Source organism: Pelophylax lessonae (assembly GCF_965119305.1).
Source record: "Pelophylax lessonae genome assembly, chromosome: 9".
Taxonomy (NCBI): Eukaryota; Metazoa; Chordata; class Amphibia; order Anura; family Ranidae; genus Pelophylax; species Pelophylax lessonae.
This window is the reverse complement of record NC_138776.1, coordinates 151,847,361-151,873,952: the sequence shown is the minus strand read 5'-3', so window position 1 is coordinate 151,873,952 and position 26,592 is coordinate 151,847,361. Positions and strand designations below refer to the sequence as shown.

At 45.7% G+C, this 26,592-nt stretch overlaps 1 protein-coding gene across 1 annotated transcript in view; it reads left to right on the top strand.

Moving 5' to 3' along the window:
• Nucleotides 1-26,592, top strand: part of LOC309563092 (transmembrane protein 150A-like) — a 303,386-nt gene that overhangs the window by 59,489 nt on the left and 217,305 nt on the right. The window contains exon 2 of the mRNA XM_082267406.1: nucleotides 19,751-19,798. Coding sequence (XP_082123532.1) covers nucleotides 19,751-19,798 — 48 coding nt within the window. The remainder of the gene's footprint in view (nucleotides 1-19,750; nucleotides 19,799-26,592) is intronic.

The following is a 26,592-nucleotide window of genomic DNA, read 5'->3' as shown; positions in this document are numbered from 1 at the left end:
ACCCTATGCCTTAACAGTCCCACAAGACTCCCCTTAGATCATACTCCCCAAGATCTACCACCCACAGCACTCGGGGGTTTGCTTTCATTCCATACTGCAATTTTTCCTCGTCTGGCTGTGCTTATCCAAGTCTATGTGTGGGCTGATGGTCTCATAGAGTTCTATGGCAGTGTAATGCACAGGTGCGGTCAGCAGAGAGACTTGGGTGCAGGATATAAACCATCTCTGAAAGTCATATGCGTAATATGCCGAAGGGTCCTTACACACAGGCTTTCCACCCGGTGGACTCCGTTTTGCTCAGTGGGGATCGATTCGCCGATCCCCGCTGAGCAGGCGGATAATAGGTCCGTCTTCGCTCTCTATGCTGAGACAGACCTGTCAGATCCCTGCTCTCCTCTATGGGAGATCGGAATAAAACGAACCGCCTATGTGTTTTCATCTGATCCAATCCTCCAGACGGATGTAAAATAAGGTTTCCATCCGTCTGGATTTCACGGACAGGATTGGGTAGCAGCGGGTTTAAGCGGACATGTCACCGCTGACATCCGCTGCTCCATAGGGGTGCATGGAGCATCCGATCAGGTCCGCCTAAAAAACTGACAGGCGGACCTGATCGGAAAGCCCGTGTGAAAGGGGCTTAAGGATACTTTCACACGGGCTTTCCGCCCGGCTGACTCAGTGTTGCTCAGCGGGGATCGAGAGCAGGCGGATGACGGGTCCGTCTCTGCTCTCTGTGCTGAGACGGACCTGTCAGATCTCCGCTTTCCTCTATGGGATATCGATGAAAATGGATCGCCTGTCCATTTTCATCCAATCCTCCAGACGGATGGAAAATGGGGTTTCCATTCATCTGGATTTCACGGACAGGATCGGATAGCAGCAGGAGTCAGCGGACATGTCTCTGCTGACATCCGCTGCTCCTGAGGGGTGCATGGAGCATCCGATCAGGTCCGCCGGAATAACTGACAGGCGGACCTCATTAGAAAGCCCATGTGATAGGGGCCTTAAAGTGTAACTAAAGGCAAACTTCCCATTACAGGTGTCTAAAGCTGTCCATACACTGATCACATTTGAGTAGATTCTTGCTGGTTCGGCCAAAATTCGAGCAGTGTGCGTCTCTGCGGGACAGTTTGACAAGGCTATTCAATCAACTTGCATCCAGCTGTAGTATGCAGATGTATGAAAATAAGTACTCAACTATAGCATTACACAAAGTAAGAAGGTGTAAAGAAAGATGACGATGTGTTAAGTTTACTACATTAAATATCCAGTAAAAATATAACCTTTTTTAGGGTGGATAATTGGCATGATCCTATCCTCAGTTTAGCAGTGCAATGTTTGGACAAGGGTTATGCTGTTTAGGGATACTCTAGGGGGCAGTAAGCACTTTGAAGATTGGCAGTTGACATTACTTTCAGGAATTTTTCCAACTTGTTCCTCTATTTAACCACTTGTCACCTGGGCCATTTCTGACATTTCTCACACGTATGTAAAAAAAAAATCACAATTTTTTTTTTTTTTGCTAGAAAATTGCTTGGAACCACAAACATAGTTTCTGAAAGCAAATGTTCTGGGAAATTAAAATGTTGGCTGTTGCAAATTTATATGTCGCAGTGCTTTATCAAAAACAAATTTTCTCTTATGTCCTCTGACAGACGCAGCCTCTTCAAAGTTTCATCACTATTGGGTAATGGCGCCCTCTGCAGGAGCAGGCTAGGTAGTGAAACTTTATTAAAAAGCTTTAACTAGACACACCTTAGGGGCTGTCCCTCTCGACATTACCCTCAGACACTTAGAGCTTACTAATCAGTTTCTTGCTGCCTAGCTCAGGAGTAGGACCTAGGATACCTTGCTGGGACTCCGGTCTCCAGTTTTTTGTTTTTTCTTTGAAAAAGGTTTATTTTATTTTCTTCACTCGCCATCGCTAGCTAGTCAGGGAGATCCTCCTGGAGAACTACAAGCGACAGCCCGGCTGGGCTTCACACTGGATAATCTTGATCATTATGGTACCCCAGCCTGGCCCACGAGCGTGCGCAGGTTGTGGTCCACCCAGGCCTCGCCATGGCGGTGCCCCGACGGATGGGGGACGAGCCTGCGGAGAAACTCTTCGCCATGACGCATCAACCTGGAATGCCCTGTGTTGCAGCGTCCCCTCTTGGCTGACGGCACCCCCACTCAGGGTGGGAGGCGAGCTGTATAAGCGGTGCCCACGGTCCATGGTATGGTGAGTGATGCGGCCCTCCGTGTCCCTGGGACAGTATTCTGGGGAGAGTTGTTGTGGGCCCACTCCTGGGGATGTCAGAGCGGTGGTGTCTGTGTGGTCCCCCTGGCTGGTCTGGATAGGATCCTGCCTCCCTGTTCCTTATGGGGGCATTCTAGCATTGTCCACTACGTGGGAGGTCTAGGGCTCCTACCTTGTCCTGGGGGGCTTCCTGTAGTGGATTCCCGCTGTGGCCAGGGTTCCTGGGCTCCTGACTGTCTGCGCTGTTTTCGGCTGCCATTTTGGGTGAGGGCAAGCCCAGCTGCATCAGGGTATGAGCAGCAGACGTTTTTGTGCATTAGCATGTGCTTTTGGCGCAGTTTTCGGTGCCATTTTGGATGTGGGCAGCCACATTGTAAGTGCAGCGGCTATTTTCCCTGTGTTTTCCCATATCTTTTCTATAGGCATCCATGTTTGTGTGGCTCAGGGTGCTTTTCGGCCTCTAGTGAATTTGGTCACTTCCTCCAGTCATCTTTCACTTGCTGCAGAAGAAGCGTGGAGATCGGTTTGTTATTTTTTCTCTCTCAGGCACTATAAGGGGTTTTATTGCTTTTTGGGCATTTTTTCCTTTAGACACATTGCTTTCTCAGTTATCTGGCAATATAAAGGGGGACTCCAGCAGCAGCGCGGGATCACGGTGCCGACCGCAATCGCCGATTTTAAAGGGCCAGTGTTCCTTTTTTGTATTTTCGGCCAAAATGGAATCCCAGGGTGACCATTTTCCCCACTAATCTTGTTCGTGCATCCAGGTCATCCGGATCACCTTCCCTAGCTTCTTTATCTGCAACCCCCAAAACAAAGTTGATCTTATGATGTCACAAGGTAATGTTCAAAAACAGCCTGATTTAATTCAGAGCCTGATATGGTTGCCACGGACACTACCCTCCCTGAGGGATCCCTGTCTGCACACTCAGATGGGGAGGAGGAGTCCTCCGCTGCAGTGCAGGAACGCGCTTTTGGTTGAAGCACTTGTTCGCTCAGTTAGAGAGACTTTGAACATTTATGAGACCACTCTGTCAGGTAAGCAGGTTTCCTTCGGGTCCCGCAAAGCCCAAAAGTTGGGTCAGGTTTTTCCCTGCCCCGAGGAGTTTCACGATATCGTGAACGAACAGTGGTGTCACGTGAAGCACTTGCTGTCGGTGCCTAAGCGTTTTCAATGCCGTTACCCCTTTGCGGACACGGTTTCCAATCGGTGGACGGTGTCACCTAAAGTGGACCGCACCGTTTCCAGGTTGAATAAATCCACAGTGGTTCCTGTGGAGGACTTCCCGGTGTTTAAAGACCCGAGGAAGGCGCGTGGAGTCACTTTCCCACCACATGAACTTGGTGGTGGACTCACTTCTCAAGCCGGTATTCGCTTCTGTGCTGGTCTCTCAGACGGTTACGGAATGGATTAAGGTGCTTAGGCGAAACTTGGTGGCTGAGTCGATTCCTCCGAATCTCATTGAGCTCACGGACCAAATGGCCCAGGCCATGGGGTATCTGTGTGTAGCTCCCCTGGTTGCAAGATTGTCTGCGGTGGGGTTTTCACTCCGCCGCATGGTGTGGCTGAAGAGCTGGTCGGCAGACCATGCCTCTAAGAAGACCGTGTCTGATATCCCCTATTTGGGGGAATGCCTTTTTGGGAATTCCTTGGATGAGATTATCAAGGGTCTCACAGGGGGTAAGAGTACCCTCTTGCCCCAATCCGCAAAGGGTAAATCGCCCCGCACGCGGCGGAGTCCTTCCTTCAAGGCTCATTGGGGGCCCTTTCGTGCCTCAGGGGCGCAGGAAAAAGGAAAATCCTTTCAGGCCTCCGGCTGTAACAAGAAGCCCTGGTCTGGTAAGCCCAAGGCCGGTCAGTCTGGTGCTGCGGCCCAGTCGTCTTCCGCATGAAGGGATGCCCTCACCTGTTTCAGGGGTGGGGGGACGTCTGTGTTACTTTCAGGAACCCTGGTTGTTTGTAATTCAGGACAAATGGGTTCACAAACTGATTCGTTCAGGGTACAAGATCGAATTTCGATCTCGCCCCGCAGACAGGTTCTTTCTATCAAATCTCCGTCTGTCTCCCGATCGCCTGGCGCCTCTCAAGGGGGCAGTGCAAGATCTTCTTGCTTGTGGCGTTATTGTCCCGATTCCACAGCTGGAGAGATTTTGTGGGTTTTTATTCAAACCTGTGTACAGTGCCCAGGAAGGAGGGCAAGGTTCGTCCGATTCTGGACCTCAATTCACTGAACCGCTTTGTGCGGGTGCAGAAGTTCTGGAATCCATCTGGTCGGTAGTGGAGTCTTTTTAAGTCAAGGACGATCTCTTGTTGAGGGCGAGTTCAGGTGCAACTCTGTCAGGCGATCTGACGGTCACGGTTCAGACGCTCCAGGAGTTCGGGTGGACCTTCAACTTCCAGAAGTCGACACCGACTCCATCAGTGCGCCTGCAATGTCTGGGAATGGTCCTGGACTCTGCTTAAGCAAAGGTTTTTCTCCCGGAGGAAAAACTTCAGATATTGCAGGGCGAGATCAGGTCCCTCAGGGACAACGATCTCTCCTCCCTGCAGATCTGCATGAGGTCCCTGGGGCTGATGGTTTCAGCTTTAGAGGCGGTTCCGTTTGCCTAATTTCACACAAGGACTCTGCAAGCAGAGATTCTTGCCAAATGGTACAGGGATCTCAAGTCCTTGGACAGGAGGGTGTGTTTGAGCCGTCTCACAAGGCCGCAGCTTTCATGGTGGCTTCTGTCACCCTCTCTGAACCAGAGCAAGTCCTTTCTGCCCCTGTTGTGGACGGTGATCACCAGGGATGCCAGCCTGACAGGCTGGGGTGGAGTACTGGACACTTTGTGCCTAGGGGACGTAGTCGTTGGAGGAATCCTCCTTGCCGATAAAAGTTCTGGAGCTCAGGGCGATGAAGCTTTGCCTGCTCCATTGGGCGACTCGGTTGCACGGTCACCCGCTTTGGGTTCAAACCAATGCCACGGCTGTGGCTTACATAAATCACCAAGGGGGCACCAGGAGTGCCCGGGCGGCCAGGGAAGTGGCGGAGATTCTGTCTTGGGCCGAGGCACACATTCCAGCACACATTCCAGCTATCTCTGCTGTTCACATTCCTGGAGAGGAGAACTGGCAGGCGGACTAAATCTACAGCCCTTGGAACAGTGGGAATGGTCCCTGCATCCGGAGGTGTTTCAGCTCCTGTGTGTTCGGTGGGGGACACCGGACATGGATCTGTTCGTGTCTTGTCTCAACAAACAGATGGAAAAGTTTGTGGTCAGGGCTCGAGATCCTCTGGCAGATGCCTCGGACACGTTGGTGGTGCCTTGGCACCAGTATCAGCTGATTTATGCCTTTCCCCCGATTCACCTGTTGTCCAGGTTCTTCCGCATGTTAGCGATGGAACAGGTACAAGTGAGTCTATTGGCCCCAGGTTGGCCTCGTCGGTCTTGGTGCACAGACCTTGTCAAGATGGTGGTCGAGCCTCCCTGGCGGTTACCTCTGAGAGAAGATCTGCTGTCTCAAGGGCCGATCTTCCTGCTTTACGGTCTCTGGCTTTCAACACCTGGCATTCAACCGCCATGCTGTTAGAGACCGAGGTCTCTCTGATGCTGTTGTTCCTACCTTGCTGAGAGCTCGGAAGGCTACCTCCCAGGAAGATTTATCATCGTACCTGGAAGGCGTACATTGCCTGGTGTGAGTCACAAGGGTTGCGTCCTCGCTCCATTTCAGTGGCGAGAGTCTTGGCTTTCTTGCAGAACAGTGTAGAACAGCGTTTGGCATGATTAAAGGTCAGGTGTCTGCCTTGGCCATTTCTTCCAGCGTCCCATAGCGACTAATTCCCTGATTCACACCTTTATTCAAAAGGTGCATCATCTGGCTCCCCCCGCGGAGGGCGCCTTTGCCTCCGTGGGATTTGAATATGCTTTTGTCCGTTTAGCAATGACTTCCCTTTGAAAACATCAGAGACGTGCCTCTGCCTGTGTTGTCCCAGAAAGTTGCTTTCCTGGTGGCTATCACTTCTGCTCGCAGAGTGTCTGAATTGTCGGCTCTGTCCTGCCGTTTGCCTTACCTGGTCGTTCATAGGGATAAGGTTGTTCTGCAACCCAACCAGTCTTTTCTCCCTAAGGTGGTGTCTGCCTTCCATCTCAATGAAAATATTGTTTTGCCTTGCATTCGTTGGATATGGTTCGGGCGATCAAGGTTTACCTGTCGGCCACTGAATCCTTTAGGAAGTCTGATTCCCTGTTTGCCCTTCCTAAAGGGAACTCGGAAGGGTTCGGCTGCGTCCGCTGCAACCATTTCTAACTGGATCAGACGGACTATTGTTAAGGCCTATTCACTCAAGTGTCAGGTTCCTCCTTTCCCTGTGAGGGCACATTCTACTAGAGCCGTGAGTGCCTCTTGGGCTTTTTGCCATCAGGCTTCTGTGGCTCAGGTGTGTGAAGCGGCGACCTGGTCGTCTGTGCACACTCTTACCAAATTCTACAAGATTGACATGATGGCATCCCGGATGCTTCCTTTGGCCGCAAAGTTTTGAGAGCTGCGGTTTGTTGAAGAGACATGTGTTCTCTTCTTGGGGTGAATTTGTTGTTCTGGGGTTAGCTCCTGTTGGTTGAGCTTTTGTTGCCCTGTTGGCCACGTTTTTGTTCTGGCCTTGTTGGCATGTTATCGTTCTGTTGGTTGCGTCTTTTCCCACCCCTCACATCTGGACTGCTTTGGAACATCCCAATAGTGATGAAACTTGGAAGAGGCTGCGTCTGTCAGAAGACTTGAGAAGATAGAATTTTTGTAAGAACTTACCGTAAAATTCTAAGTCCTCTGACAGACACAGCCCCTGCCCCTCTATTTTGGGGTTGTTTGTCTTCCGGTATTGCTTGCTACGAAACTGATTAGTAAGCTCTAAGTGTCTGAGGGTAATGTCAAACGGGACCGCCCCTAAGGTGTGTCTAGTTAAAGCTTTTTAATGAAGTTTCACTACCTGGCCTGCTCCTGCAGAGGTCACCATTACTCAATAGTGATGAAACGTGGTAGAGGCTGCTTCTGTCAGAGGACTCTGAGAAAATAATTTTACGGTAAGTTCTTACAAAAATTCTATTTTTAGGAAAAAATACACTTTAATGAATTAAAACACATACACAATATAATACCCAATTATTTGGTAAAATATAAAAGATGACGGTATGCTGAGTAAACAGTCACTCTTTAAAATTGCAGATGCCCGTGCCATTACAGGTTATCGGTTTTAGAGTTAAAACAGGAGGTAAAATTTCAGATACTTTTTGAACTTGTAAAAATGTTGAAAAAACACAAATTTCACCACATGCTGTTGCCTGCATCAACAGATGAGTCCAGTAGCAATGAACTCTGGTCATCTCACACAATTTTCTACGTCTTCGACGCACAACAGCAACATCGGGAGCATTTATTCCCACATGCTCATGATTGGATCCATAGTGAGAGCACAAAAAATAAGACAGTTATCTACAAGCACACTGTTCTCTCTGCTGCTGGTCTCTCTTCTTTCACAGAATAGCTAAATTAGTTAATCATTTACTTGTTTTTCATGCGTTGTGAGCATTTGGGAGGGTCTTCTGAGGTTATCTTTAAACGCTTCTAACCTCAAATGCTCATAACCGCTGCTAAACTCGCATAAGCTGCCGCCCACATTGGGCCAATTTGACATGTCAAATCCAATGCCAAATCAGGGCCTTATTGCCGGCAACGGCACCGCCCGAATCAGTGTGACACCTACTTTGCAGCGCTGCACCGATCCCTAAAAGTATGTCTTGCACTACTTTTGGAGACTTCGGGGGTAATTTCAATTGACCTCTGTGCATGAACCCCCACAGAGGTCTGTCAAATCACCCACGAACTTGCATGGACATGCTGATTTTGAAATCGTGTAAGTTTAAACCCACCCTCATTGTGAACGAGGGCTAAATGTGGCATGTAAATGCTGTAAAACTGATGTTTTTCACCGTTTGTTTCCAATGTTCAGAAAAGGTTTTCAGCTACCCTGTGTACATGAGTCCTACTGGTGTTAAAAAAAACCTTCTCTTGAAACATACCAGTTTGGTTACAATCTTTTTAAATGTATGTAAATACCCCCAATCCTTGCCAAAATATTATAAATATGTTGATTGCATTCAACAACATGCGTGTATGCGCAGGTTTAATTTTCTTCTATTTTGACATGTTAATCTGCCAATGTAAGATTTCCTCACCTAGGGCAACAACGCTGACACAAGTCTGATTATGTAGAAGCATTGTTGTCACCATAGGACTTACAAGCAAGTGTGTGTAATAATCCTGTTGCACAGCATTCAGCTTATGTACCACCCACGCCTATGATATATTGGCAGGTGCAGCATGGATTCGAAAAGCTGCACTTGGTTCTTTGGCAATAATGATGAATATTCTTTTAATTTGTGTGTTGACTTTGCAATGCTACATAGTGTGTACAGTAGTACTTTGTATTAAAAAAAAAAAAACACGTAGGATATACAACTCGGGTCTAATAAGTGTTGTTTTTTTTTTTTTTTATTTATTATTTTTTTTTAAAGCATTGCTCAGTGAAACCTCTTGAAAATTTGAGAGCTTGTTTCCTTCTGCTGTGGTTTTGTAGTTGTATCGCTGCTATGTTCAGATTTAATCAAAGTTGATGCATATATGAGTAAACTCTGAATAATAACATGCACTTCAGAGTGCTGCTACTGTTATAAGGGCAGATTATCTCTTCTCTTCATATAGTTTTTCTGATCTTCTGCTCTATACTTGCCTTGAGAAGTTGGCTCGTGTCTGCATATTTTCTGTCTGATTTTTTTTGTTCTCCCTTTTTCTGGGAACTGTTAATGGGTTTGGCGTGCTGAATGGTGCTGTCGTCAAAATCTGTTTAGCTTTTCAGTTAAATCTAAAAAAGTTGGTTTGAACATTCATTTATCTGCAAAAGCAACTGAAAACATCCCAGCTTAAGATTTGAACAAATCTATACAGGCAATTAGAAATTGTTACAAAATCAAAGCTAGTTTTAATAAACAGTAGTTGCGGCCATATAAAAATCACATGTGCTGATATGGTATGTACATTTTAGTTTATTATTGATGCAAATTAATGAGCTTGTTGAATAACTATCTATTAACTGTACTCTGATAGTGAGAGCAACAGTGGAGAAAAATCAAAATACTTAGGCTCCATGTACACGGGATGTTAGAAAAAACGTGCTGCAAAGCTAGTTCTGACGCCGGGAAAAAGCAGCTGTTAAACGTGCTTTCAGTGTTGTAGGTATGCAATTCCCAAAAAAAACGTTTTAGTTCGGTTTAGCCATCATCCCGAGAGAGTATTTTGAAAAGGGATTGGTGCCTCAGGTCAAAGGTATTTGACTTTATGGGCTAATACATTGTTTATAGTTTTTATATAATTTATTGAAAAGTTTGATAACATACAAACATGAGATATATATATATATATATATATATATATATATATATATATATATATATATATATATATATATATAGAGAGAGAGATGGATATAGAGAGAGAAAAAAGGGTATATACATTAGGTGTATGGGTTATAGACCCATGAGTGGTAGTGAATAAAAGTAAAGAATGAGTGACAGAGACATACCACTGTCACCATATCTGTCCACGCTTCTTGTATAGCGTCGGATCTATAGGGAGAGTATCCTGTTTTTTCCTACGCGTTTCGGCGTGATGCCTTTATTAAGGAGGTTATGTCCACCATATCTGTAGATTTAGTAGGTAATAGGATTAAGTATATATTATGTTAAACCAATTGAAACGTTTTTTCATATTGGTCACATAATAGGATACATACTTGTTAATGAGGGTTTCTGCTCTTGAGCCTTGCTTCTAGTCCTTATATTCTACATAAGAATCAGGTGGACACTGCTGCTAGGATATATAATGTATGGTATGTTGGGTGGTATTAAGTCTTGCATGAATTTTATGCCTTGAGGGTACTTACTATCCATGCGGTGTTATTTGGGCCGCAGAGAGGAGAAGGGACACCGTCCCAGTCCTGGTCCAATCTATATTTGATAAAGATATACTTTAGTGTTTTATTTGGATCAAGTAACTTGTTGCATATTTAAGGTTTTTTTTTATTTGTTATGTCCTTGGTGTAAACTTACTTAGGATATTCAGTTGTAATTCCAAAGGCATCCACTAGAGGGTGCTGGTTAAAGACTGGTCCCATTCATTCTATCAGTGGATAGAGAGAGGGAAAGCTTTATTTGGTTTTCCAAAGAGAAAGAGACCATCAATGCATACAGATAGCATTGTGGTTACTCACGGTTAGGCTGGTATCCAAAGTGTCCAAGGGTTAAGAGTCCATAGCAGTAGGTCCGGGCGTCCTCACAGTCCCTCAGCTTGAGGGAAGTGGTGCCCGGTTCAGATTCCCGGCCTTTTTATACCCCCTCGCGCATGCGCAGTGACGTAGCTTGTGCCAGCTTCCGGTTTCGTGCGAGTCACGTGCACGCTCATCCTGTCAGTTCTTCTGGCGGTACATACCAAGCGGTCGCCGACACAGTGATGGAGAGATCCCAGAAGGGGATCATTGGCAGAGGACGACGTCTCCTGCTTACCTCCTATGCCCCCGGTTTTAACTTTTACCTGGGTCACCTGTGCCGGATGTGCATTGAAAGGCAGAAGCAGGCTTGAAGCTTATATTTAGTACATAAGTAAAATATGTGAAAATAAGGTAAAAAATCCTTTTTGAGACTGGCCAAATGACCGCCTTAATGATAATATAAGTACATATAGTTTATACCATTCGGTTAAATGCAAATGAGTTTTTTACAGCAATATATACAGGTAGGATTGGGACAACAGCTGGGGATATTGGCATGGCATGTAGTGTGTATCCCTGGTGGAGGTTTATTTTGCATGGTACTATAAAGTGTAACTGGGGTACCCAAAAGTTGTTTATTAGGGTCCCGAGATCTTAATTCAGGGGTCCAATTGATCAGATATTTCATCCAGGGAGAAGTAGCAGAGGATGGCATAGATGCTATTATGGGGTCTGAGATACTGTTTTTTCTCATATAGGTGTATATCTCAATCGGTTTTGCCTGAGGAGAAACCCTCCAAGAAGGGGCGATAACTCACATTTTCATTTAAGCCTGGAGGTTGGGCTGCGTTTTAAGTTTTTTTGATCCATCGCAACTCCATCTGAAGGAGGGATTTATTCAAGTCCCCCCCCCTCTCGGGGGGACATGTATTCTATCCAATATTGAAAATTTCACTTTGGCGTCCGATTTTTATGGTAATTGGCAACATGACGGCCTAGTGGGAGATAGAAGTTACCTATGGACATGCTGTGGAGATGTTGGTTTACTCTAAGGCCAAACTCCTGGCGTGTCTTACCGACATAGAAGCCGCCACACTCGCATTCCATTAGGTAGACCACACCTTTTGGAGTTGGCATAATGTTTGGGGGTGAAAGATTCTATTCGGTAATATTTTGTGGGTTGACTTCTGGATTAATGTGCACTGTGCACAGGACCCACATGGGAAAGTACCCTTGGTTTTACAGGGGTCTCTTCTGGGCTTTAATTCACTGTTGACCAATGATTGTTGTAAGGAATTGGTTTTCCTGTAGATGGCCATAGGGTTTTCTGGTACTAGATCTTTTATTGTAGGGTCTTCCGTGAGTATTGGCCAGTTTTTTTGTAGGATATTTTTGATCTGCCGGTGTTCATTCGAGAACCGCATTATTATCCTTGTTGGTTGTTGCCTGGCCGTGTTGTCCTTGGGAGTATCTTTTTTTAAAAATTATGTCTTGTCTATCCCTTTTTTTCACTTTATTAAAGGCTTTCCTGAGGCATGTCTTTGTATAGCCTTTCTTGTAGTCTAATGTTGAGATCATCCACTTCTTTTTGAAATTCCGATTCATATGTGCAATTCCTTTTTAAGTCTGAGGAATTGACTATATGGGATCTACCTTTGACGCCGTTCCATTTGCACAGTTCCATACGAGGTTCCAGCAAAGGGAGATTCTGCCTAAATGGGACAAGACTCTTGACAATCAGATCTGGCTGAGCCGGGGAACGAAGGAGTCTCTGATATGGTGGCTTCGTTCTCTAGCGCAGTGGTCCTCAACCCTGGCCTACAGGGCCCACTAACAGGCCAGGTTTGCAAGATAACTGAAATACATCCCAGGTGATATAATTTGCTGCTCAGTGATTGCAGTACTCTAGTCTGCATCTCCGCAAGGTAATACTTAAAATCTGGCCTGTTAGTGGGCCCTGAGGACCGGAGTTGAGGACCACTGCTCTAACGCTTCGGCTGGGCAAATCCTTCCTCCCCTTGTATTGGACAGTGGCCACCACAGATGCCAGCCGGTCCGGCTGGGGAGGTGTCCTCTGCAAAAATTTTGTTCAGGGGCTATGGACACTGGAAGAGTCCAGACTACCGATCAATGTCCTGGAACTCCAAGCAATCGGTCTGTGCATGGACCATTGGTCGGATTGTCTTCAGGTATGTCCCATGCGCATTCAATGGGGCAATGCCATGGCCGTGGCTTATTTCCATCACCAGGGGTGCACAAGAAGTGTTGTGGCGGCTCTGGAAACAGCCAGCATTATAAGGTGTTGGACCAAGGGGAGTGGTCTCTTCATCCGGAGGGGTTTTATCAGTTGGGTCTCCGGTGGGGCATACCCAAGGTAGATCTGTTTGCGTCTTGGCTCAACAAAGGTGCAGTGGTTTGTGGCTCAGTCACAGGATCCTCTGGTGAACGCCACAGAGGTGCTGGTGGCCCTGTGGGTTCGGTATTGGCTGATTTACCCCTTCCCTCCTCTCAACCTTCTGCCAAGACTTCTACGCAGGATCGAGGCAGAAGGGATTCCGGTTATCTTAGTGGCTCTGGTCTAGCCTCGCCTGACTTGGTACGCTGATCTGGTGCAGCTGGTCATCGACATATCTTGGAAGCTTCCTCTCAGGGAGGATCTGCTGTCCCAAGGACCAATCTTCCACCCTGCTTTTACAGTTGCTGGCTTTGACGGCTTGGCTGTTGAACCCCAGGTGCTGATTGATAGAGGTTTGTCTGCGCCAGTGATTCCAATACTGTTAAAAGCCAGGAAATCGACTTCTAGGAAGTTCTACCCTCCTACATGGAAGACGTATTGTGTGGTGTGAGTCTCTTGGGGTTCATCCTTGCTCTTTCTCGGTGGCTCTGATCTTGACCTTCCTTCAACAGGGAGTTGAGCAGAAACTGGCCTTGAGTACTATCCAGGTTCAGGTGTCGGCATTAGCGGTCTTCTTTCAACAGGCCTTGGCGACACACTCTTTCTGGTGCATACTTTTCTTCAGGGAGTTAGACACTTGGCCCCTCCAGTGCAGTTATCGTTTCCGCCTTGGGGCCTCAATTTGGTGCTCTTTTCCAGAAGCCTCCTTTTAAGAATCTCCTGGAGATTCTCTTATGCTGTCCCAGAAGGTGGCCTTCTTGGTGGCTATCACCTCTGCGCGCAGGGTGTCGGAATTGGCGGCATTATCCTGTCCATCTTACTTGGTGGTTCAGAGATAAGTTCTGCGTTCCTTCCAAAGGTTGTCTCTGATTTTCACTTGAATGAAGACATTGTGTTGCCTTTCCTGTGTCCCAGGCCAAAACATCCGAAGGACATTGCCTTGCATGCCTTGGATGTGGTCCTGGCAATTAGGGCGTATCTGGCAGCTACAGAGTTTTTTTTTTTTTAGGAAGTCAGACTCGCCTATTTGTGCTCACAGATGGCACTTGGAAAGGGTTGTCCTCTTCCTCTGCGACCATTTCCAGATGGATCAGACAGACGGTGATCCAGGCCTTCATCAGGGGTCCGGTTCCTTCTTTCCTTGGCAAGGTGCACTCTACTCGGTGCCTCCTGGGCCTTTTGTCCTCTCACGTCAGTGACGTAGGTTTGCAAGGCAGCCACCTGTTATATTGATAAAAACTGTAACGGAGGAAGAAGCTGTCACAACTGATACACAGCACATTTGCATCTTGAGTCTAATTTTATTTAGAAATAAGATCCTGAAATATTGTAATGTGAAGTTGGAAATTAATTTTTGGGTTGGTTCTCCAGATTAGATATTTATAGCTGGTCTAATATGGGGACAATCCACATTGTGGTTGAGAGGGATCCACAATGGGCTTCTAGTTTTTACCAGCTGCCAAAAAAAATCTTGTTTAAGCAACTTGTGCAAGTAAGTGCATGTTAGATCTGTAGTACACACTTAAGGACATCCTGACAAAGTTTAGGTTTGTGAAGTTGTGTACGCTGTCTGAGACTGCACTTACAAATTTGCTTCGATTTCAAAGTGGCATGGTGTGAATTAGAAACCTAATTTGAGATCCCATAATTTGAATGGCACCTTAAATCGCGGTGCGGTTCTGATGCAATTGTCGCGCAGTTTAAGAGCTACTTTTTGGGCGAGATGCTTCACGTGATGCCGGTTGCCGCAATTGCAGCAGGATTTATCTCGGCAGAACCGCAGCGTGATTTTAGGTGCCATTCTAATAAAGGGCATCTCAAATGTGCTTTCTGCAATTTGTCATACACACCTCCCTTCTTTGAAATCACAGGCAGAATTGCGGCAAATCTGCCTGCAATTAAAAACGCCATGGTGTGAATGCAGTCTAAGCGCTTAATGGATGCTTAATGGATGTCTTCCCAGTTTTCGGGCAAGTCTGTGGGAATAATATCTGTAATGATTTAGTATTCAGGATATTCTATTTTGTTTTACATGCCTTTTTAGTTAAAAATCTTAATGGTACAATAAGGAAAATAGGCTTAATCCTAGAACCTAGATTTTTAGGCTGGTACCTTCAGGTCATTGCACAGAGGCAAGCTTTTGATAACACACCCCCAGGGCATCAACTCTATGACCCGAACCTACCCTACTCAATGAGTCCTTAGTTTTTTTGCTAGTGTCCTAAGGCACTAGAATTCAAGCAGTCTTCCACCTAGATCCATTTACAAGGTACTCCAAGTGCTTCCTCACACCCTTTTTCAATGCTACAGGATTGTCTGCGCAGGAATTGCTGCATACTTCTTCTCGGATACGTTTACCCTGTGTCCGCACCCTACTTTGTAAGTAGCAATGGCGGAAACCAGGAGAAAGGGAGCCACAGCAAAAGATTAGGTGAACATTTTGCTCTGCTGAAGCCCGCAAAACAGTGTCTGATCGTGATGAGGCTTCCCTTGCATCAGAGCAACTTCTGATTTTTAACATGCATCTGCATCTGATTTTAGCCATCTCTCAGGCATGCAACAAGCGGCCTTCTCTACTAGGGCAGACTTTCCTGCAACTTTGTCACAATTCCTCAGATCGCTAATGGCTTCAATGCAAGTCATCACTGTCCAAGGCTCAAAACACCAGGCTCCTTTTCCATTGTCTTTACCCAAGTCAGATTCCAATGTTATGGCTTCTCACAGTATGTTTGCCGATGTTGATATGCTTGCTTCTGTGCGACAAAGCTTTGGCATTGTTGCACTTGAATCTCCCCCATCTCGCCATGTCCCTTTGGGTACCAAAAGACCTGATCTAAAGACGTTCCACATTTTTGAACAAATGTGCAATTTATGACCATTGGGTCAATCCAGGAAAAATTTTCACCTTTATGAAACTCATTGCCAAGTTCTAGCCAGTGGAAAAATAGTTAACAATTAGTTGTCTAGTCTAGTAATAAACCCTGCCATCTCATTCTTAAACCTAACACGGTTCCAATTAAACATGTTCTTTCAATGATTCTGCAGATCTGTTTTGAAATGCTCTCCTCTTGATCTGGCACTAAACCTATGCACAGGTACAATTAAATATTGGAACATGTCACCATTTTTCCAGGTAAACCTATTTTTTAAAGGTGATATTGATGTGAAATTTTAACCACGTGCTGGTAACCACCCAAGCAATCCATACATGTGTAATAAAAATGGAATGACACAGGGGAAAAAGTATTGAACACGCTAACTCCAAATTTAGCATTTAATACTTGGTACAAAATCCTTTGTTGGTAATGACCACTTCAAGACTCCACCTGTATGGAGAAACTAGTTGCATGTATTGCTCAGGTGTGATTGTGGCCCATTCTTCCACACAAATCAAATATTGATGGTTCCGTAAGCCTGTTCTATGAACTCCGATCTTTAGTTCTTTCCTTAGATTTTCCATTGGATTAAAGTCAGGTGATTGGCTGGGCCCTTCTAGCAGCTTTATTTTCTTTTTTTGAAACCAATTGAGAGTTTCCTTGGCTTTGTGTTTTGGGATCATGGTCTTGCTGAAATGTCCATCCTCGTTTCATCGTCATTGACCAAGGACAGTCAAATCTACAGAATGCTTTGAACAGTCTCTTGTCCCAAGGGGTAGTTGGGCCACTACCTCTACAGGACCTTAGATCTGCGGCTAGTGTAGCTGAGGATACAGCTAATCAAACATAATATTGTACCTGTCACCTGCCAATGCAATTGCATAGGGAGCATCTTAGAACTCTTATAATAGCAATACATTTATACAAGGCCTGCACACACCCCATATATAGGCCTGCACACACCCCATATATAGAAAGCACAGTTCAGGGAGAGTAGGAGTATGTAAAAATTGATTGCACCACACGTGAGGTATCGTCGTGAAGGATTGAGTGAGAGCAATACAGGTGCATTTAAAAAAAAAATGTTAAATATTTTAAAAAGTTAATTCAATTTAAAAAGTGCAACTCCTATTTTATATCGATTCATTACACACAGAGTAATATATTTTGGCATTTTTTTCTTTTTTCTTTTAATTTTGGCTTGCAGCTGGTGAAAACCCAAAAATGCAGTATCTCAGAAAATTAGAATATTACATTATTTTTGAATACAGAAATGTTGGCTTACCGAAAAGTATGTATAGTATGTCTGGGGCTGTCATGTAGAACTTAAGCTGTGACCACAAATTAAAAAGGCTCAAAGCCAAATACCACTCCAATGGGCTCCTTGGTGCTTTGTGGATCTACTTCCCCTCTCTGAAGTACACCGCCTGATAGGCCTGACGTTGTGCGTATGCTCCACGCTCCTTACCACCATCTTTTTAGTTCTGGGAGTCTCCATTCTATTCCCAATCTTAGGAAATCTGTGCTTCTTGCTGGGCCTTTAAGAGGGTCCCTTCAGGGTTCTCCTTACCTCCAGCTGCTTTCGGGTGTCTTATGTTTTGGAGGCAGGCTCTTAGCCATCCATGCTGATTTTGATGGACCCAATGGGACTTTTAGGGCCTGGACTTTTGGATGGCTCTTCAAATCCAGCATTTTTTTTTTTTTTTTTTTTCCCTTCCCCTGGTAACTTCCAGTGTCAAGAATGTTGTGTGGGTCGTGGTGCACTACCTCATGCTTTGTTCAAGCTTTATTCTCTTATAATCTTTCCTCCTGGTGACTTCTCGTTGCCATTCCTCGAGAAATGGCAACTGACCTGAACAACACCGTTCACAATGGCACAAAAGACCAACCTAGTATGATTTAGCATTGAAATCTTCTATTTGCACAAGAATTCACAAAACTTCAAAATCTAGATGTGTTGGTATCCACTCTCTACCTTTTGCATACTTATTTTCAGGCCACTTCTGACTCATGCTGGTAGTGCCAGGAGGAGCTGGGTACGCTCCTACTTATCTTTTGGTCCTGCTCTAAACTGTCATTTTTAGACAGAGGTCTGTTGGATTGTCCAAAACTTTAGACTGTTCAGTACCAGATGTCCTGGCTTTCTTCCTTCCTTGTGTTTTCAAATATGCTTACAAAAATCTATTACCCGCCAACTTCTCAACACCACTAAATCATGTATTTCTCTCCAATGGAATGATCTGCAACCTCCATCCATTGGACTCTGGCTTCACAAAATTGTAGAGCTGAATCTACTGGAGGATCTTGTGCTGACGAATTAACATAAACGAGAGGTGTATACTAAAACTTGCAATTTATGGAACATGTTTGTCTACTCTGAGGAGGGCAAGCCTCTTCTTAAGGCACATCCTACTGCCTTGTAGGCCGTGTAGTGCCTCTTCCATTCCAGGTTCTTTAATTTTATCATGGTTTTTTTTTTAACCTCCCCTCCATCCTTTATTTCTTTGCTCTGCCCCTAGCTCTTCTGCTTCACAGGAAAAAATAAAACCAGCAGTGTCCTCTTATGTCATATCCGTATTCATGCATTTCAGTTCCACATTGACTACAGGATTTTCTGACTGTACCACACGGTACGACCTTCGTCTCCTTCCGCCCCACTAGTCTTCTATTCCTACTCTACCTATGTTGGAGCGACATACATGGCTTTAATGTTTTTTTCTTTGCCAGTAGACAGTATAACCCAACTGTCTAAATTTTCCTTGAGGGAAACAGAAATTTAAAGTGGAATTCCAGTTGTACCTTAGCTGAGCCTAAAGTGGGGTACACACTAATAGAAAATCTGCCGAAAATTTTCGTCCGAGGTAAAATCGTACGAATTTTCTGCTAGGGTGTGCACAACTTTCAGCAGCTGATGCCGATATTTTCAACTAAAAAAAAAACGGAGGGACAAACACTAAAAAAATTTTCGTCTGTCCCCAGCACGACCAATTTTCATTTAATGTGTATGCAGTACGTCTAGGAAAAATCGGATACGAAATACCGTGCATGATCTGAAGTTGCTGGCGACCCGGAAGTCTAGGTACAATTGTCCCCAAAAAAGAAAAAAAAAAAAAAGACGAGAAATTTCGTGAATATTATGCACTGTCCACTAAAAACGGTTATGACAGCTGAGCATGAGAGAGAAAAATCGGAGGATATTTCATCTGATTTTTTTGTCAAGTGTGTACGAGCCTTAACTCTACTCCCACCCCACAATCTAAGACTATTCTATCTACCCTGTAAAAGAAAAGATAGCTATACTTGCCTATTCTAAAGCGGTTCTGGTCCGATTGCATGATGAGCAGTTTCCAGCACTCCCTTTAGTGTTGAACACTGACATCAGCCGGCAGCAGACTTTAGTCCGCTTTTGGCTGAATATGGGTCGCAGGAGTGCAGAAAGAAGTGCACTCCTGTGACCCAAATGAGTAGGGCCAAAGAATTTGGTCCTACTTCTTTTTAAATAAGTAAATAATCATCTTGATAAACCTGTAGAAATATATTAAAGGCTGAATTTTCACTTGATTGAACATCTTAGAGATTGGTATTTCATAAATCCACTAGATCGTAATAGTTGTTGAAGAAAACTTTTTCAGTTCATCTGGTTGCTGTTGGGCAGCCCATTTTACAGCTCATTGAGGCTTGGTCATAAGGACTTAAATCGTTTAAAACGTGTGGGTGTAAGATTCATTGTACATATTAAAATTAGATCAAATAAATTGGTCAGTGGAGCAACACAATTACATGAAAGATTGTTTAATAAGCTAAATAGTTTTAATGAACAATATTAGATCTGGAACATTCTTGTTTGGATGCTGAGAAAACTGTACCACTCATGTAATAAATATCTTAAAACTTAAATGAGTGTTTAATTTAAATGTATTTATTTTTTCATCATTTACAGGTATGCCATGGCATTATCAAACAACCACATATGCCCCGTCTCTAACTGGTAAGCATCTTTCACCATTCATACCTATATGCAGATGACTATAGTAATCCATATATATAGTTCTAAGACAAAAATTTAGTTTTTTTTTTTTGTGTATGAATGTACAGTAGCTCACAAAAGTGAGTACACCCCTTTTTTGTAAAGATTTTATTATATCTTTTCATGCGACAACATTGAAGAAATTACACTTTGCTACAATGTAAAGTAGTAAGTAGACAACTTGTATAACCGTGTCAACTTGCTGTCCCCTCAAAATGACTCCACACAAGGATATTAATGTCTAAACTGCTGGCAACAAAAGTGAATACACCCCTAGGTGAAAAGTCTAATTTGGGCCCAATTCGCCCTTTTCCCTCTCCGGTGTCATGTGACTCGTTAGTTACACAAAGTCTCGGGTATGAATGGGGAGCAGGTGTTTTGGTGTTATCGCTCTCACTCTCTCATACTGGTCACTGGAAGTTCAACAATGTACCTCATGGCAAAGGATCTAAAAAAAAATAATTGTTGCTCTACATAAAGATGGCCTAGGCCAGTGATGGGGAACCTTGGCACCCCAGATGTTTTGGAACTACATTTCTAATGATGCTCATCTACATTGCAGAGTACATAAGCCTCATGGGAAATGTAGTTCCAAAACATCTGGGGTGCCAAGGTTCGCCATCACTGACCTAGGCTATAGGAAGATTACCAAGACCCTGACGCTGAGCTGCAGCATGGTGGCCAAGACCATACAGTGGTTTAACAGGACAGGTTCCACTCACTACTCGCCATGGTAGACCAAAGCAGTTGGGTGCATATGCTCAGCATCCTATCCAGAGGTTGTCTTTGGGAAATAGAAGTATGAGTGCTGCCAGCTTGCTGCAGAGGTTAAAGGGGTGGAGGGTCAGCCTGTCAGTACTCAGACTATACACTGCACACTGCATCAAATTTGTCTGCATGGCTTTCATCCCAGAAGGAAGCTGCAGTCAAGCATGGTGGTGGGAGTGGCATGGCCTGGGGCTGCATAAGTGCTGCAGGCACTGGTGAGCTACATCTCATTGAGGGAACCATGAATGCCAACATGTACTGTGACATACTTAAGCAGAAGCATGATCCCCCCCCCCTCCCTTCGGAGACTTTGCTGCAGGACAATATTCCAACATAGCGACACCAAACACACCTCCAAGTTGACCACTGCCTTGCTAAAGAAGCTGAGGGTAAAGGTGATGGACTGGCCAGGCATGTCTCCAGACCTAAACCCTATTGAGCATCTGTGGGGCATCCTCAAATGGAAGGTGGAGGAGAGCATGGTCTCGAACATCCACCAGCTCCGTGATGTTGTCATGGAGGAGTGGAAGAGGACTCCAGTGGCAGCTTGTGAAGCTCTGGTGATCTCCATGCCCAAGAGGGTTAAGGCAGTGCTGGAAAATAATGGTGGCCACACAATATTGACACTTTGGACCCAATTTGGACATTTTCACTTAGGGGTGTACTCACTTTTGTTGCCAGCGGTTTAGACAATGGCTGTGTTGAGTTATTGCGGAGGGGACCTCAAATTTACTCTTGTGTGATACTGTATATATCCTAAAATTAGAATAGAGAAAATCAGGCAGGACATACGGAGAGCCACTACCCCGGAAGGTTCACCCCGATAGTCATGGACATGACATCATGGCTGTGAACGGTATATAATTAAAACTATCTAATATCCTGTCTCCACACCCTCTTTTGGACTATACTGTAGTATTTTGTCAAAAAATTGGTCTTTTTTAAAAAGGCCAAATACAGCGCTTGCTAAATATTGAATAAACAGTATTCCTAGGATTTAAATGCCCGTGTGAATCTATAAATATCATTTGATGGCAACCAAAATACCATACATAAATATTCAAAAAAGCATAGCGGTGGATCATATGCTAGGTAAACTAATGACTGTAATATATAATAACCTCAAACAACACGGTCTAAAAAGGGGACAAATTATTATAAAAAAGTCCATCAATCACTGGTGATATACTTCAGGCAATGGATGTCCTCAATAGATAATTATTCAAAGAAGGTGCAAATGCTCTGGATTGAAAGTTCAGGATATCAATGGCTGGTTCAAAATGTGAATAAGGTGGGTCACTTACCAGACAACGTGGGTCTTATGTGTCATACTACACTAAGACCATTCAGGCTTAAGGTTGCCCTCTCGGCAAAGATGGCTTTCCCCTCTGTACGGTCCTGCAGGTTTCCCTGGGCTCCAAATACCAGTAATGGTGAAGGCAATATATGGGGAGAAGAAAGGCTCCAAATAGCGTGATAACGTCTTTAAATTTGTTTATTTACCCATTGTTCAGGTTAAAATAGGTTAAAAGTACAAAGCACACTATCCCTGGTGGTCAGCGGTGCGGGCCGCACGTCCTCCTCGCAGAAAAAGGCTGACTTCCGGCTTGCGTTCCAATTTAGGGTAGCGTGATGACGTTATGCGGTCCTGTAGTATACTCCTGCACCGTGTGGTTTGTCCTTGAAACCCCCCCCCCCCCCAATAAAATGGACCCCAAATATGGGCTGGAGGATTATGTCCTAGGGCAATACGCTAAGGAGCCACACTACAGTGCTTCTCTGGCTTGTGAAGCCGCAAAGAGAGGGAACCCCTACAGAGGTATATACTCAAGGGATTGCTGCAACAATACGGGGGCTCTATACCAGCTGAGGAAATAATACGGAGACTGGTTCACACCACCAGCCGTTGTTACAAGATACTTGCCACCATAGGGACTCGATTACCCTGCCTACTATCAATACTCCCACATACAGCAAGAAATATCGGTATTGCTCGGTCTCTCTGGCCCTGACGAAGCCCGATGCGAAACGCGTTGGCTCATTGGGACCCTCAAACCGAATATCAACAAAGACTTCTTGCGTCAACATCAGCTTGAAGCATGTATTGTTCCCCTACCAGGGATATATTTCTGTGCTGTTGTTTTTAATGTATTGGTGAATATATGGGGGGCTCCTTGTCTCCTACAGTGGTCCCTCACTTTTACACTGTAATATTTTAAATGTCAAATACAATAAAATGTTTAATTTTTAAGTAATTGATTTCTTGGTTTTCCTTTTCCCAATTGGCCTTAAAACCCATACTTTCTCTGTACTTTGGTTTTTGCCTAAAATTAGAATATTATCAAAAATGTCATTTATTTCAGTTCAAAACTAAAGTGAAACTCTTATAACATATATAATGTGTATGTGTTACACACAGAGTGATATATTTTCAATGGGGTTTATGTCAAGCGAGTTTGCTGGCCAATTAAGCAGTGATACCATGTTCATTAAACCAGGTATTGGTACTTTTGGCAGTGTGGGCGGGTGCCAAGTCCTGCTGGAAAATGAAATCAGCATCTCCATAAAGCTGGTCAGCAGAGGGAAGCATGAAGTGCTCTAGAATTTCCTGGTAGAGGGCTGCACTGACTTTGGATTTGATAACACAGTGGACCAACACCAGCAGATGACATGGCTCCCCAAATCATCACTGACTGTGGAAACTTCACACTGGACCTCATTCAAATTGGATTCTGTGCCACTCCACTCTTCCTCCAGACTCCGGGACTTTGATTTCCAAATAAAATGCAAACAAAAAGGGAGTGCTTTCTAACTGGGAGGGCGGTGCTTTGGCTGTGAGAAGACCGAAATCCGTGTTCTTGCTTGGTAGAAACACAGGATCTCTGTCTCACCTACTAGAAAAATGGCAAGCGGCCTTGTTTACATAGGCAAACCGCTGCTCTGCCTCTCTCAGCAATGATCGACAGGTCCCGGTGGACGTTGGGTCTGCCGGACCCGCTGATTGGCTTCCGCTGTGTCCAATCGGAAGAGCAAATTCATTTACCTGTACGTGATTCCGCCCAGGAGAGCCGCTGCCCCAAAAAATATGTACTTGGGTTGGTCGGCAAGTGGTTAAGGCCTTGTTCACACCATGGTGCAGAGACATAATTTTTACTGCATGCGTTCTGCAAAGGCACAAAAAAAAATTATTTCATTAATTGACGGGCGCAGTGCTCCATATTCAGAACCATAGGGTCATATCAGCCGCTACAGGGGTAGGTCACTGGCAGGAAAAACAACTTGGCTACGTCTATGGAGTATGAACCTAGCTCCCTGCCAGGATCTTCTGGTTTGGCCAATTTTTCCTTTTTAAATTATATATTTTTTTTTTTTTTCTCCTGGTGTTTTTTTTTTTAGCTGAGACATCTACAATCAACTGCCGGGCTGGATAGCTAGATGCCTGGCCATTGAGCGCGCACAGACCAGAGCTCCTCGCTAGGTCGCTCGCGACAGCCCCACTGGACAGATGCTGACCTGAGAGTTAAATGTTGCATACGAGGTCACATACGACCGAGTCCTGACCAGAGTCACAGCGGTCCCTCTGGCTGAAAGCCTCCTATTTCGGTGGTGAGGGGTTCTGTCTGGAGTGATGCCTGCCTGATTTCCTTGGTTTGGGGAGTATGATCTCTCCCCTCTTCTCCTGGATGCCGTGTGGGGGTGGATGAGGGCACCCCCAGGAATGGTCTGACATGCGGGTTTCCCTCCTTCCCCCTACCCCCAGGCCCCCCTCTGTTTTGTGTGGTCCCTGTGGGCCTTCCCTTTGCCAAACTACCCCCAGGGATCACGCAGGACAATGATGGATGTTGGCTGTTGTGTGCAGCACTGTACCTGTCGGGGGATGGGCAGACATGCCACCGGTGGGGCGGACTTCCCTGATGGGGTGGGCGCTGCCAGTGTGGTGGTCGTTCGACCCGGGTTCCCCTTCCACCGCAAAGTTGTGGCCTAGGCTCCAGAGATGCTTTGCCTGGTCTCTCTGAGCCTTGTGGGCGCTGTGTATGGCGACCATTTTGCCATGGACAGTGCCATGCTTTAGGACCTGTGCTTCTTTCTCTCCCGGCGGCCATGTTTGGTCCCGCGTTCACAGGAGCCGCAGCCATAATAGTGGAGCCTCTAGGAAGGTGAATATGGCTGTGGGGGCCCCTCCTCTTTCCCCTGGTGTTGACTCCTGGGTTTTCTTTTCCCCTGGACACTGCACATTTATCCCTAGCTATCTCTGGGGCAGACATCTGTCCTCCAGTAGGGTGTTGAGCCCCTGTGGGGTCCCTCCCCCTCTCTGCTGCATATTGCAGGGGGATTTGTCTCTGGGTGCCCCTGCGGTGGTGCGGTGCCTCAGGTTAGGTGAGTCCCCTGTCAGTGCGAGAAACGTTTTAAAGGTGGGTTCTCCCTTTTCACTCATGGAGTCTCAGGAGCAGGTTTCTCCACCTGACCCCCTCCCGAGTTCCTCCGGGTCCCAGCCTTCCATTGATGCACTGACAGCTGTCCCTGGAGTCTTGTTTCCCAGATGGAGGTGGACTTTGGGCGACGGGCTAGCAGAAAGCACCCCCACCGTGATCTGTTTCGTCAGATCCTGAATCTGGCTCTGTTGCCGCAGATGCAGGGTTAATAGCCACGTTCTCTGATCTGTCTGATAGTGAGGATGATTCCTCCATAACTGTAGCAGAGCGCGAGAAGGTGCAGGTTAATGCACTGATTATATCAGGGTGGGAGACTTTGAAGATGGAGGATGCAGCTAAGCTGGCTGCGGAGGTGACCGTTCCTTTTTGTACTCACAAGCCGTCTCACATGGCAAAAGTGTTTGCTTATCTCTCCTATTTTGATAAGTGTGTCTGCAAAGATTGGTGGCTTTGTTCTCCGACTCTTCGGGAAGGGCAAGTCTTTACTCCCCTTTTATTGGACAATGGTCATGACGGATGCCAGGCTGTCCGGGTGGGGAGGTGCCCTGTGGCTGAGGTGCGCTAAGGGTTGTTGGACGCTGAAAGAATTCAGACTACCAATCAATGTCTTGGAACTTCAGGCAATCAGGCTGTGCCTGGATCACTGGACGGATTGGCTTTGGGGGCTCCCAGTACGGATCCAGTGGGACAATGCCATGATGGTGGCTTATGTCAATCACCAGGAACAAAGTGTGTTGGCGTCTCTGGAGGTAGCCGGCATTCTCTGGTAGGCAGAACGATTCATTCTGGCCCTGTCCACCGTGTACATTCCATGTGTGTAAAATTGGCAGGTGGACTATCTCAGTTGACAGGCGCTCGACCAAGGGGAGTGGTCCCTTCATTCGGACATGTTTCATCTGATATGTCTGCGGTGGGACACGCCCAAGGTGGACCGGTTGGCGTTTCGGCTCAACAGAAAGGTCCTGAGGTTTGTGGCAAGGTCACGGGATCCTCTGGCTGACCCCACATACTCTGGTGGCCCTGTGGAATCTACACCTTCCCTCCTCTCAAGCTTCCTTCATGGCTTCTGTGCAGGATGGAGGCAGAAGGGATTCCTTGCGTTCCTTGGGATGCCCTTTGGACAATTCAAGTGTATCTGGCAGTCGCAGAGTCTTTTCCGAGGTCAGACACACTGTTTGAGTTCACATACGGGCCAAGAAAAGGACTGTCTGCTTCTCCTGGGAACATTTCCAGATGGATCAGACACGGTGACTCAGGCCTATTCTATCAAGGGTCGGGTTCCTCCTTTCCCTGTAACGGCACACTCTACTGTGGCGCTTAGTGCTTCTTGGGCCTTCCGTCATCTGGCGTCAGTGGTGCAGGTTTGAATGACGGCCACCTGGTTGTTGGTGCACATTTTCACTAAATTCTACAAAGTGGATGTTTTGGCATCTGCGAATGTGGCCAAAAGAAGCAAGGTTTTGCAGGCTGCCGTTTAGAGGTCCTGTCCCCTCTTTGGGGTTGTATTGTTCAGGTTGGGTTCCTGTTGTTTTTTGTTGAGCGCCTGTTACCTGG